Raw genomic sequence first — 13,702 nt, 5'->3', positions numbered from 1 at the left:
AAACTGAACCCAGTACCCCAACATTTGGAATTTGAATCGAATTTGTGACAAAATGACATTGTTGTGTTTGTTAGTATACAACAGGTTTTCATTATGCCCTGAGGTTAAAGATATAACATTTGTAAATGTGCAATGCAGGAACCTTTATCATGACAGGCTTTATATTTGATAAGTTGACAAGCACCAATAGAAACAAACGATTGATTTTTTTTTATTCTCCAGTTGCAAATCTCATTTGTTTGCAAATGTCACTATATTTATTTAATGATCACTTTATCTGCATACAAATGAAGCATAAACATAGATCACATACAATATTCAGTTTCAGAAATCACTTAAGCAAATATACGTTGGAAACAAAAAGTGTGTTCCATGCTGATATCTAAAAACTTCCAAAATACTGTTCACCTGAAGAAGTTGCTGATGGTAACAGAAAGCAGACCTTTCTTTCTAGGAAAAGTACAATTTTGCAGCATTGGTTTTATATTTTAAAAAGACATAATCATGCCTTAACAATTTATTTTCAAATATTGTAAAAAATAAAATAAATATATATATATATATATATATATATATATATATATATATATATATATATATATATATATATATATATATATATATATATTATGATATGAAAAAACTTTTTAAACTTTTAAGAAAGCTACTCTGCTACTTTTTTATACTGCAAGCTCTTCTAAAACAATTTCTTATACCATTAGTCTCAGAACAACACTGATTACCTGCAGTCTTGTGCCATACCTTTCTCGTATCTCTGTGCACTGTGAATAGTAATAAAACTATATAGCTTTGCCCTTTGGAAGCAATTATTGCTGTGTTTTACTATCTTAAGAACACTAACGCATAACCAGCTCACTAAGTGAAAAGCTATGAGGTTAATTGCAGGTCAGTAGGGCAAGCAGCCAGAAGACACAGTGTGACCTCTTATTTCAACAAGGAGTCTCCAAATGTCCTGCAATAAAATACTTATTCCAAACGTCACCTTGTCTGTACCTATGAATTCACATTTACATGAAACAATTTTTATATAGTGGAGATTTGAAGACTGTTCAGTAGTTCAAGGCTCATGCCTTGCTGGTGCACCACTGTGTTGCCCAAGGTTCAGTACCTCTACTGACATGCAATACTTCAGAATAAGAGAGCCTCCGACCAACCCTGTGGTTCAGCTGTGAGGCAGCATCCACCAGATGGGTCCTATTCCTGCCCAATTGTATTATTGAGCACTGTGACGGAAACAACACAGCAAGAAGGATGCAAAGTGCCGGCAATGGAAATAACAAGCGATCTGTTTTTCCCCAATATTTAAGATAAAACAAAAACCTTAAACTATGTTGTTAGCTTGAAGTGCTGGGAAGCGGATCAGGGTATCAAGACTTCTTTTATTTGTTTTTTCTTCATTTGAAAAACACTTCAGAGAACCAGGCTGTTCTTTGCTACTGTTGTGGGCTTTGCTAGGAGAACACCATTATTTAGTTATTGTTCCTATAATATTAACTGTTATTACTTCCCCTAGTTTATTACACACTAAAAATGTGTTTCCTCTTTTCTTTTGCCCTCAGCTCTTGGCATGACTTCTGTATTCCACTTTTGGCAATGTAACCCAACACTATTTGCCTTTCCATGACGGTAAGATACAGTCACAGTGAACTAGTTTTATAACATTAAAGAGTGTTTTAAAACATCTGTGCACATTCTGTACTAGAGTAAAATTAGGGCGATACTGGAGGTAACAATAAATAGAAGCAGTTACACTCATAAGGAACAAAATCTGATTTGAAGCAATTATCTCAAAGCATTTGGTCTTTATCATCCGGAAACCATAAAGCCACATGGCCACAATATGGTGGGCACATCAGGTCAAGTAGACAGGTACTGTTACCAATAAATCTGTGAAAACAAATTTCAACAGCATTAAAGAGGCAAAAAAACGAGTAAGGTAAGTAATAAGAGTTTTGTCTATATATCTACAGTGTTGGTTAACTCTTGCCAATACATTAAGCACAGCACAGAAACCAGAACCAAAGGACGCCATTGGAAATTACAGGAAACAGTCTAAGGACAGAGGGTAGAAGACACATAGGGAGTTGTTAGACTCTGTATCTGATACTAACTGGAGGACCTAGAAGAAGGCCTGGGCTGAGTTCAGTAAAGATACGATTCGATTTTGGGTATATCTCATCACTGAGTGTGTACAGTGAGAATCCCTATACATTCTGCCCCATTCTGCTGTGCTCTACAATGCTTACCTACGTTGTATTATACTTTGCCATGCTTTTGCTACGGTGACTTGTATAAAAGGAGGGCTGCAATTAACAATATGTGCTGGTTATAAGAAGGCAGGTTTATTATGAATTTGCTATTTTTATCATATTATCTTTAAACATTAGCAATTGTTCTGACCAGACTGGCCCACTTTTTCTGTTAACCAAAAAAAAAAAAATACATGATTTGAGATGATAACCTATTAAGGTGTGTCACAGAGACGGCCGAAGTGGGCGGCGTCAGAGCCAGGAAAAGTAATGAAATACACAAAACACAGGACGGATGAAATGAAGTGATGAAGATGCCTGTTGGCGCCGGTTTAATACCAAATAAAAGGTTTACACAAACACGAAGAACACAGGACACGGCACTACGCCAAAATAAATAGACAAACGAAAACAGACTAAACTTAACAAAACGGTGCACGCACAGACACTGACAAACACGATGAGCGGATACTTTCTCCTCTTATCATTACTACTACTGCTTATTTCCTCCGTCTCCAATCCCGTTCTCCGCTCACCGAACACCCAACCCCAGTATGTGCCAACGTGCATCTATATATACTATTGTGCTGGGATTCAATTACCAATTAATTATTCACTTGAATCCCAGCACGTGAATTAATAAAGTGCAATTCCCCGTGCTCACATATTACTACATTTTACTTGCATGTGAAGTGCTGTGCAATCCTCGTGCCTAAATACACATATACATTTTTAAACACTCGTGTTACACAGACCCGTTTATATCCCGTGTACCAATGTCTATACACCAACATTTAAACACACCACACGCAACACATAACAGATAATATACACAGGGGCGGGCACTTTGTTACATATACCCCCTCCTGTGCAAAGCACACATGGCCTCAATGGCCACCTCCCCCCTTAAAAGCCCAAAAGTCCCGCCCAAAGTCCTTGGCCAGGACCAGAGGCTTCCAGGGGCCCACAGGTCGTAATGCTGTCAGCAGGGTAGCATTCTCCTGCCAGGGTAGTCCTAGCAGCGGAAAGGCTGCTTGGGGTGTGGTCTCCTGACCTTCCCCCTCCTTCGGCGCCGGCAGCTCCCCTTGGTGGGGCTTCAACCACCGTTCTTCCTGCAGGGAAGAAACTGCAGAGGGAGCAGGTCTCCGGACCTCCCCCACGATCTCCGGCGGAGAAACTGCTGCTGGGGTTGGCGGTCTCCAGACCTCCTCCCCCACGATCTCCGGCGGAGAAACTGCTGCTGGGGTTGGCGGTCTCCAGACCTCCTCCCCCTCCTCCGGCAGCGAAACTGCTGCTGGGGTTGGCGGTCTCCAGACCTCCTCCCCCTCCTCCGGCAGCGAAACTGCTGCTGGGGTTGGCGGTCTCCAGACCTCCTCCCCCTCCTCCGGCAGCGAAACTGCTGCTGGGGTTGGCGGTCTCCAGACCTCCTCCCCCTTCTTCGTGGCCGGCAGCTCCCCTTCGTGGGGTTCCGGCCACAGTACTTCCGGCTGTGATGCGGAGCGCGGGCAACCCCAGGCGATGCAGAGCGGCAACCCCAGGCGATGCAGAGCGGCGGGCAACCCCAGGCGATGCAGAGCGGCGGGCAACCCCAGGCGATGCAGAGCGGCGGGCAACCCCAGGCGATGCAGAGCGGCGGGCAACCCCAGGCGATGCAGAGGCGGGCAACCCCAGGCGATGCAGAGGCGAAGGCATCCTTGGGCGAAGCGAGGCTGGCATCCTTGGGCGAAGCGAGGCTGGCATCCTTGGGCGAAGCGAGGCTGGCATCCTTGGGCGAAGCGAGGCTGGCAGTCAGGACAAGCTGGGGTGCGGGTGTTGGCCCTCTTTTCGGCCACTGCAGCCGGGAGGTTCTTCCCCGTGCTTCCCTCAGCAGCCTATGCAAGGGCTGCTGAGGACCGCCAGCATCTAGTCCTGGCCCTTGTGGTGCAGGGAGAGGCAGCTCCTGCTCCTCTCCCCCTGATGGAGGTGGAGGCAGAGGAAGCTCCAGCTCCTCTCCTCGTGATGGTGGGGGAAGTGATACCAGCAGGCATTCACCCTCTGCTGGTGGGGGAAGTGATACCAGCAGGCATTCACCCTCTGCTGGTGGGGGAAGTGATACCAGCAGGCATTCACCCTCTGCTGGTGGGGGAAGTGATACCAGCAGGCATTCACCCTCTGCTGGTGGACAGGGACCCAGCAGGCATTCACCCTCTGCTGGTGGACAGGGACCCAGCAGGCATTCACCCTCTGCTGGTGGACAGGGACCCAGCAGGCATTCACCCTCTGCTGGTGGGGGAAGTGATACCAGCAGGCATTCACCCTCTGCTGGTGGGGGAAGTGATACCAGCAGGCATTCACCCTCTGCTGGTGGGGGAAGTGATACCAGCAGGCATTCACCCTCTGCTGGTGGGGGAAGTGATACCAGCAGGCATTCACCCTCTGCTGGTGGACAGGGACCCAGCAGGCATTCACCCTCTGCTGGTGGACAGGGACCCAGCAGGCATTCACCCTCTGCTGGTGGGGGAGGTGATACCAGCAGGCATTCACCCTCTGCTGGTGGGGGAAGTGATACCAGCAGGCATTCACCCTCTGCTGGTGGGGGAAGTGATACCAGCAGGCATTCACCCTCTGCTGGTGGGGGAAGTGATACCAGCAGGCATTCACCCTCTGCTGGTGGGGGAAGTGATACCAGCAGGCATTCACCCTCTGCTGGTGGGGGGAGGGACCCAGCAGGCATTCACCCTCTGCTGGTGGACAGGGACCCAGCAGGCATTCACCCTCTGCTGGTGGCGGAGGCAGAGGCAGCTCCTGCTGCTCTGCTCCTGCCGGTGGAGGTGGCGGAGGCAGAGGCAGCTCCTGCTGCTCTCCCCCTGCCGGTGGAGGTGGCGGAGGCAGAGGCAGCTCCTGCTGCTCTCCCCCTGCCGGTGGAGGTGGCGGAGGCAGAGGCAGCTCCTGCTGCTCTCCCCCTGCCGGTGGAGGTGGCGGAGGCAGAGGCAGCTCCTGCTGCTCTCCCCCTGCCGGTGGAGGTGGCGGAGGCAGAGGCAGCTCCTGCTGCTCTCCCCCTGCCGGTGGAGGTGGCGGAGGCAGAGGCAGCTCCTGCTGCTCTGCTCCTGCCGGTGGAGGTGGCGGAGGCAGAGGCAGCTCCTGCTGCTCTCCCCCTGCCAGTGGAGGTGGCGGAGGCAGAGGCAGCTCCTGCTGCTCTGCTCCTGCCGGTGGAGGTGGCGGAGGCAGAGGCAGCTCCTGCTGCTCTGCGCCTGCCGGTGGAGGTGGCGGAGGCAGAGGCAGCTCCTGCTGCTCTGCTCCTGCCGGTGGAGGTGGCGGAGGCAGAGGCAGCTCCTGCTGCTCTGCTCCTGCCGGTGGAGGTGGCGGAGGCAGAGGCAGCTCCTGCTGCTCTGCTCCTGCCCATGGAGGTAGGAGCGGCGTGTAGTCTCCTGGTGGTGGAGGTGGGAGCGGTGTGTAGTCTCCCCTTGATACAGGGGACTGGTGCGGCTCTCCCTCACTTGCAGGGGACTGGTGCGGCTCTTCCTCACTTGCAGGGGACCGGTGCGGCTGTGGAGACAGCGGTGGGACCTCTGCCTTCCTCTTCCCCTTTCCCCTTCTCTGCCACCTCCTCACCTTCCTCTCCTGCGGCAGTTCCTCCTCTCCCTCCTGGTAGGGGCAGCGGAAGGGACAATTGGCAAAGAGATGGTCCTGGTTGCAGAGGAGGCACCCCGGCAAGGACTGGTTACATCGCCGGGGATGTCTGGCCCTTAGGCGGCACTCCTCCTCCCTGTCCCTCACCTCTTTATCCTCTTTCCTGCTTCTCCCCATTTCTTTCTTTTTTTTTTTTTTTTTAATCCAAAAACGCCCCTTTTTTTTTTTTTTTTTCTCCCACACAAAAAAAAAAACCTCTCCTGGTTCTGACGCTTGGAGGCGCTGTTAAATCCCACGCAGGACACCACGTGTCACAGAGACGGCCGAAGTGGGCGGCGTCAGAGCCAGGAAAAGTAATGAAATACACAAAACACAGGACGGATGAAATGAAGTGATGAAGACGCCTGTTGGCGCCGGTTTAATACCAAATAAAAGGTTTAAACAAACACGAAGAACACAGGACACGGCACTACGCCAAAATAAATAGACAAACGAAAACAGACTAAACTTAACAAAACGGTGCACGCACAGACACTGACAAACACGATGAGCGGATACTTTCTCCTCTTATCATTACTACTACTGCTTATTTCCTCCGTCTCCAATCCCGTTCTCCGCTCACCGAACACCCAACCCCAGTATGTGCCAACGTGCATCTATATATACTATTGTGCTGGGATTCAATTACCAATTAATTATTCACTTGAATCCCAGCACGTGAATTAATAAAGTGCAATTCCCCGTGCTCACATATTACTACATTTTACTTGCACGTGAAGTGCTGTGCAATCCTCGTGCCTAAATACAAATATACATTTTAAACACTCGTGTTACACAGACCCGTTTATATCCCGTGTACCAATGTCTATACACCAACATTTAAACACACCACACGCAACACATAACAGATAATATACACAGGGGCGGGCACTTTGTTACAAGGTGTCATTAAAAATGACTAAACAGCCTTTTTTCCTTGCATTAACTAATTAAGCATTCCTATCGGGTGTGCATATACAGTGCCTTACAAAAGTATTCAGACCCCTTACCAATTCTCTCATATTACTGAATTACAAATGGTAAATTGAAATTTCATTCTGTTCGATATTTTATTTTAAAACACTTAAACTCAAAATCAATTATTGCAAGGTGACATTGGTTTTATGTTGGGAAATATTTTTAAGAAAAATAAAAAACTGAAATATCTTGCTTGCATAAGTATTCAACCCCCACACATTAATATTTGGTAGAGCCACCTTTCGCTGCAATAACAGCTTTAAGTCTTTTGGGGTAAGTATGTAGTAGCTTTGCACACAGTGTCGGAGTGATTTTGGCCCATGCTTCTTGGCAGATTTGCTCCAGGTTGTTCAGGTTGGTTGGACGATGCTTGTGGACCGCAATTTTCAAATAGTGCCACAGATTCTCAATGGGATTGAGATCAGGACTTTGACTGGGCCACTGTAAGACATTCACTTTTTTGTTCTTGAGCCACTCCAATGTTGCTTTGGCCTTGTGCTTGTCCTGCTGAAAGGTGAATTTCCTCCCAAGCTTCAGTTTTTTAGTGGACTGAAGCAGATTCTTTTGCAGTATTTTCCTGTATTTTGCTCCATCCATTCTTCCTTCAATTGTAACAAGATGCCCAGTCCCTGCTGATGAGAAGCATCCCCACAGCATGATGCTGCCACCACCATACTTCACTGTAGGGATGGTGTGTCTTGAGGCATGGGCAGCGTTAGGTTTGTGCCACACATAGCACTTTGAGTTTTGGCCAAAAAGCTCTATCTTGGTCTCATCTGACCACAAAACCTTTTCCCACATCGCAGCTGGGTCACTCTCATGCTTTCTGGTAAACTCCAGATGTGCTTTCAGATGGTACTTTTTGAGTAATGGCTTCTTTCTTGCCACCCTCCCATACAGGTCAGTGTTACGCAGAGCTCTTGATATGGTTGACTCTCTAGCTCCTTCAAAGTGATTGTTGGCCTCTCTGTGGCTTCTCTCACAAGTCTCCTTCTTGTCTGAGCGCTGAGTTTTGAGGGAAGGACTTTTCTTGGCAGTGCCTGGGTGGAGTGATGCAGCTTCCACTTCCTGATTATTGATCCAACTGTGCTCACTGGGATATCCAAACACTTGGATATTATTTTGTACCCTTTCCATAATCTATGTATTTGCATTACTTTATCTCTAACTTCTGTAGAATGCTCTTTGGTCTTCATTTTCCTTCAGATTCACAGCCTTACCAATGATCCTTCAACAGTGGGGTTTTTATCCTGAAAATGTGACAGCAACTTTAATGGTTCACAGGTAGAGGCCAATGGTAAGGTAATTGGGTCCTCGTTAGGGCAATTTCTTTCATCGGTGCAAACTGGGAGCTTCCACAGCACAGGGGTTAATACTTATGCAAGCAAGATATTTCAGTTTTTTATTTTTCTTAAAAATATTTCCCAACATAAAACCAATGTCACCTTACAATAATTGATTCTGAGTTTCAGTGTTTAAAAATAAAATATCAAGCAGAACGAAATTTCAATGTACATTTGTAATTCGGTAATATGAGAGAATTGGTCAGGGGTCTGAATACTTTTGCAAGGCACTGTATATATAGGGTCAGCAGGTAGACCCTCAGTGGCTCACTGACCTAGACACTTGGCTTAGTGTCTCTCCTGTAGATAAACACGAGCGCTCCACAACACAATTGTGACAGGGTGGCTTTTTAATTTATTTTGGTATCAAGGTATTTTTGTTGACTCCAAGAACCTTTCCTACTTCCCTTCATGTATGAATGTGTGTGTGCCTGTGATATGCATGAGGAATGAATTCTTACATACCACTTTCCCAAATCACTGCAGTGTATCCCCATTCTTGGAGAACAACATAAGCAAAGAGAAAATATAATTAGAAAATCAAAGCTGTATTATTCATACCTGTGTGCAAAAATCCTTGTTGCTGATAGTAGCTGGTCAGCATTGTATAAAAGATGGCCGCCAGTGATACCTCAGCATATAAAGATGGCTGATAGTGCCACATCAGCAGAAAGAAAATGGTTGCTGACCTTGGAGGTTAAAGGTCATAGCTAATATTTAAAAGTGCACTTCTCTTTATGTTGTTGTATTGTATATGTGTATGGTTAACCGTATGTGTGTGAGTCTGGCCAAAATATTTCTTTGATGATGTTAGTGAAGTATTTTTGTATCTGTATTACACATGGAATGTCTTTCTCTAGTTTTTCTTTTGTTTCCTATAACTAAATTGTTTTTTTTGCAATTTAATTCTGGTGTTTTTATTATCCTCAGTCACTCGGCCAGGTGACAACAATGTTAATGGTCTTCGTCATGTTTCAGTTATCACAAACCTTTGCGCAATATAAACTGGAACAACATGTAATGCAATTGTATCTGAAAATACAAAACGTATATAGTAGTTCATCATTATGAAAATATTCCCTAAAGCTGCATGTTCTTGGATTGACCATCTGCAAGGAATGCATTAGATTTGTTAACACAGACACTGATTTCTATCTCATAAGGAAGGAGTTTTCATTTTCAGTAAATGATCTGAATCTCAGTCGAGTTTACCTGGATTCCTGAAGCAATTGTGCAAGCCTTTTGGTACATACCACTGTAGTAAAACACAGCATGGGGAACCAAGTACAGCTTTATATGCCATTGTCTTAAACAACAGCCTTGCTATAAAAAAACACCTTAGTATCGCAATACAATAAGGAGGGTGTGTAGTAGTACGCTTCCAGGCCCTGACAGCTAAGAGGCAGCAAACAAAACAGGGTGAGTTTTTATTTAGAAGGGGTTTTACGTTATCTTTCCTGAAGCAGAGCCCTGACCTCATTTTCTCGGTTTTGGTCCAAAAACAAAGTTTGAAGGCGGTGATATTAAGATCTGCTACTGTTTGATGATTAAAAGACTCATGTATATGGTAAGGTGTGGGTGGTTAGTACACTTGGATTTTCTGTTTGTACAGGACACCCTGGGATACCGGACACATGTCTCAAAAGAGGATCTCTGCTCTATACATTGCAATATGATAATAATTCCAATAATTAACAAAACAATGCAGCTAGCGGGCACTTTTGAATGTGTATTTCACAAAAAGAAATTATTTCTTCTAGGCTCAGACCTTTCAAGCTCTTCTAGGCTAAAGATTCAGCTCATAGCTTCTTACTTTAGGTCCTGGGATTAGATTGGTTGCTCTCTCCAGGGTAATGTGGTGACTTGAATTGAACACAGTAGTGTACCTGTACGGTCTCACCAGTGCATTTTACAAACTTGTCACAGCCTCCTTTGATTTGGCTATGTACCCAAGCATTCTCTTTGCCTTTTTGATTGCCTGGTTAATGAATATTCCCACCGGGGGACATAGTTTGTACATCTATTGAACTGTCTGTCTGTCACATCTACATTGTACCACATATTTAGAGGACTGATTGTCCAACTAAGTTGTAATTTGAGAATATTCTTCAGCACAAGCTATTAAGAGGCATATGAAAGCATTTGTTAGTGTGTCATATCTGTATGTCATATTCTGTCAGCAACAGAAGCATTTATAATCAAACAAACTAACAAACAAAAGATAAACTGGATGGTAACTCAACCAAATGAACGCACTGACTGCTCAGGTTCACATAGGGGCCTATTGGAGGCAAGGTCAGAGGCAAATGTTCTGAAATGCAATTTCAACACTCAGATACTGTCATAACAAATCTGAATTGAAATTGATCAATATTAGCGATCCAGCTCAAAATATAACACAAACATATGTATTATGTTTATAATAGCATTAATACTCTCTACAGTGTTCTTTATCTGTAACTTATCTTCAGCTATACACACATCATTCTCTAGTGGGTAATGACCACTATGTCATTAAGTCTCATTAAACTATTGCATTACCTAGAATTTTAGTATTAAGACATTATATATCTATATATATATACATACACACAAACACACACACACATATATATGAATATAATTTTGATCTTTCATTTAACACCGTGTAATCAAATTAACTACCAAATGATATCGCAAAAGCCTACTGGAAGCCAGTACAGTGTTTCATGTTAGATTTCTAAATGTCACATTTTTAAATTTTTGTTAAGTATATGGAAACTATAAAGCGGTATGTAATTCAATATGTTAACATAACATTATTCAGCAGGTTACATTTGACTTTATGAATAAAGCAAAATTAGTTAATTCAAGCAAAACTTTTGGCCGAAACTGTATTTCCCAGACCTGATTTTTCCAGCTAAACGTTGATTGAATTGGTCCCCCACCAGCATGTTAGTACTGTGGAAAAAATAATAATTGTTTACAATTCTAGACAGGCAACCAATCAACAGCTAAGTGTCAACCAGCCAGAAAAGGTTTCTGTTCATTACAGGGACACACCTCAATTGTGTACAATGTGTTTGCATAGCCCAGACTGTTAAATAAAAAAACGTTCCTTTTGCTCAGACTATATGCAGGCTTCACTCTCCTGTTCAATTTGATACTAAAACTATACCCTTTTGAATAGTTTGTTCTTTTTGGGATTCTAAACAATAAAATGAACAAGGGCTGTTTTAATCATTTGCAAGCCCACAATGCACATCTATTTACTGTACTTCCTGTTTGTAGTGAGGTAGCCATGGAGATATGGTGTCTGAGGTCACACGCTTCAGTTCAGGATTATGCATGTGCATACAGGTCTAAGGTGGCTTAGATCCCAGTGCAAGCGTAAATGGGTGGCCCAACTGATAAGAATCTTTAAATCCAATCGACTGCAAGGAGGCTCGTGTCAGACTTGTAAGTGTAAACGCACTATAAATAAGTACAAAAAAACACATGCCGGAGAACCACTGAGGAATTCCACAACAGATGCATCTTTAGTCAATATTTAAGCCCCACTGTGCTTGTTTGAAGCTGCTCATGTAGTTTGCTTATATCCAGCCCTGGGCTTGTTTTAATTGTACACGCTGTAGGAGGTTTCAACACAATTGGTGTACTATAGAAGTGAAAGCTGTTGTCGGTGTTGTTTTAAGTAACCACTTCAACTGAAACAAAAGAATGCTAAGCGGTTCCCACCTCAGGGACTTGTACTGACAGGCATGTTTTGTTTTTTTTTTACCTCTGTTTCAATGCTGGCTAGGTTACAGAGTAAACATACTTAAAGATGCATTTGCACTGAGACACAGAGAAAGCAGGCATGAGTGTGTCTTATTTCTGAATTCTAGCCCACATTGTTCACTGTGCAACTGACAATGATTAGCGTATCACAGCTGCATTCAAGTCCAGACCTGGCTATATTCTTCCATGCCTCATTTAGCTTGCCCTGGTCTCGTAGATCAATTTTTCAGATCTATTTTTAAGCGTTTTTCATTCTGTGTGCTGATATGTTGACAGAGTGCTGGAATGGTGCATTTGTATGACTATTTGGTCCTTCTTTTATTATAGCATAGTGTAAATGACCATGCTAAAGTTAGACAATGTGGGGCAAGGCTGTGTTTGTCATGTTTCTAACTCCTGGTGGCCTGGGTTCAACCTGGTGGCCGTGTGCATCGGGTGATGGAAGCAGACAGGTCAGGATTGAGCTGAGCTTGCAGAACTGTGAGGGGAAGCTCATGTGATGCTTGTAACCAGTTCCACTGATTCACACATTTCATTGACACAGAATGTGCAAGTACAAAATAATAATAATAATAATAATAATAATAATAATAATAATAATAATAATAATAATAATAATAATAGGCTGATTTAAAAAATAAAATGAAATCATACAGGTGTATACGGTGTTAGTTACCTTTCAATATAGAAAATATAGAAAAAACCTTAACCCATCAAATGTGAACTGGCCGGTACCACTCTTATAGGACTACACATTTCCATAAGTAACCCCCTCATCAAACCTGACCTTGACCCTAACCCTGACCCTGACCCTAACCCTATCCCTAAACCTTACAGTATTTTCGTAGTTAGGTAATAAATGGTATTATATGGACAGAATTAAAGAACAGTACATTATACGCAAATGTCATATCGTTTACAGTAGGTTCTAAAACAAACCAAATCAAAATCAAAACTATCAAATTTCAACTTTTGGCCATATCAACTGCTTCTTACTGTAAGACATCAATATTCAACAAAAGAAAATATTTTACTATATGACAGCGTGTCGCAAGCTAAAAGAATCCTGTCCATCTCAGCCCATCTTTTGTTATGAAAGAAACATCAGCGGTCCTTTCCCCAGCTAAAGAAACAAAACTCATTTGCAAACCTCTTTCTCAGGCACGCTGGTGTAGGCCTCCAGAAACTCCAGACTGCCGTGTCTTCTTAACCTCATCCCGGCTCCGTCTCGAGGTCCTTGTGAAATGTTTGACTGAGAAACTCTGCAGTTGTTTGGTGTGTAGTTTAAAGGCATGACAATGCATTACTGATGTGAGGCTTTCGCATAATATCTCACACTAAGCCCACAGGTGTGCACTAGATACCGTGATAGCTAGTCTGCCAATAGGACTACCAATGCAAATAAACTCCCCCTCTTCCATTCTTTCAAAAGATACAGGTAAAGGAAATGATCCTGGTAAGTTCTGAGGCGGGGCTGCAATTATAAATAGAATAGGGGACGGACTTGGGCAACCAGCTGAGGCAGAAAACCATAGGTAGCACAAAAGCAATCGCAAGGAGAGGCAGAAGGCTGAAGTAATGGGATGCTTCGCATATGTTTAGGACTTGATAGGAATAGGTACTGGGCTATTTTTAGAAGAGACCAGGAAGAAGATATGCTTAAATAGGACAACTCCATTTTTTCACAATGCATACACTGGAGTC

General features: G+C 44.0%; 1 protein-coding gene across 3 annotated transcripts in view; it reads right to left on the bottom strand.

The window, feature by feature from the left end:
• The window catches only part of LOC121318690 (diacylglycerol kinase delta-like), a 118,725-nt gene that overhangs the window by 37,041 nt on the left and 67,982 nt on the right, over positions 1-13,702 (bottom strand). The window contains exon 1 of one of the 3 annotated variants that reach the window (XM_041255632.1): positions 13,149-13,416. The exons of the other annotated variants lie outside the window; for them this stretch is intronic. Coding sequence (XP_041111566.1) covers positions 13,149-13,292 — 144 coding nt within the window. The 5' untranslated portion in view covers positions 13,293-13,416. Of the gene's footprint in view, positions 1-13,148; positions 13,417-13,702 lie in introns of those variants that run through there. 3 annotated transcript variants of the gene reach the window in all.

The sequence above is a fragment of the Polyodon spathula genome, chromosome 7 (genome assembly GCF_017654505.1).
Source record: "Polyodon spathula isolate WHYD16114869_AA chromosome 7, ASM1765450v1, whole genome shotgun sequence".
In the NCBI taxonomy this organism is placed as follows: domain Eukaryota; kingdom Metazoa; phylum Chordata; class Actinopteri; order Acipenseriformes; family Polyodontidae; genus Polyodon; species Polyodon spathula.
The sequence above is the reverse complement of the archived record's forward strand: the minus strand, read 5'-3'. Positions and strand labels throughout refer to the sequence as shown.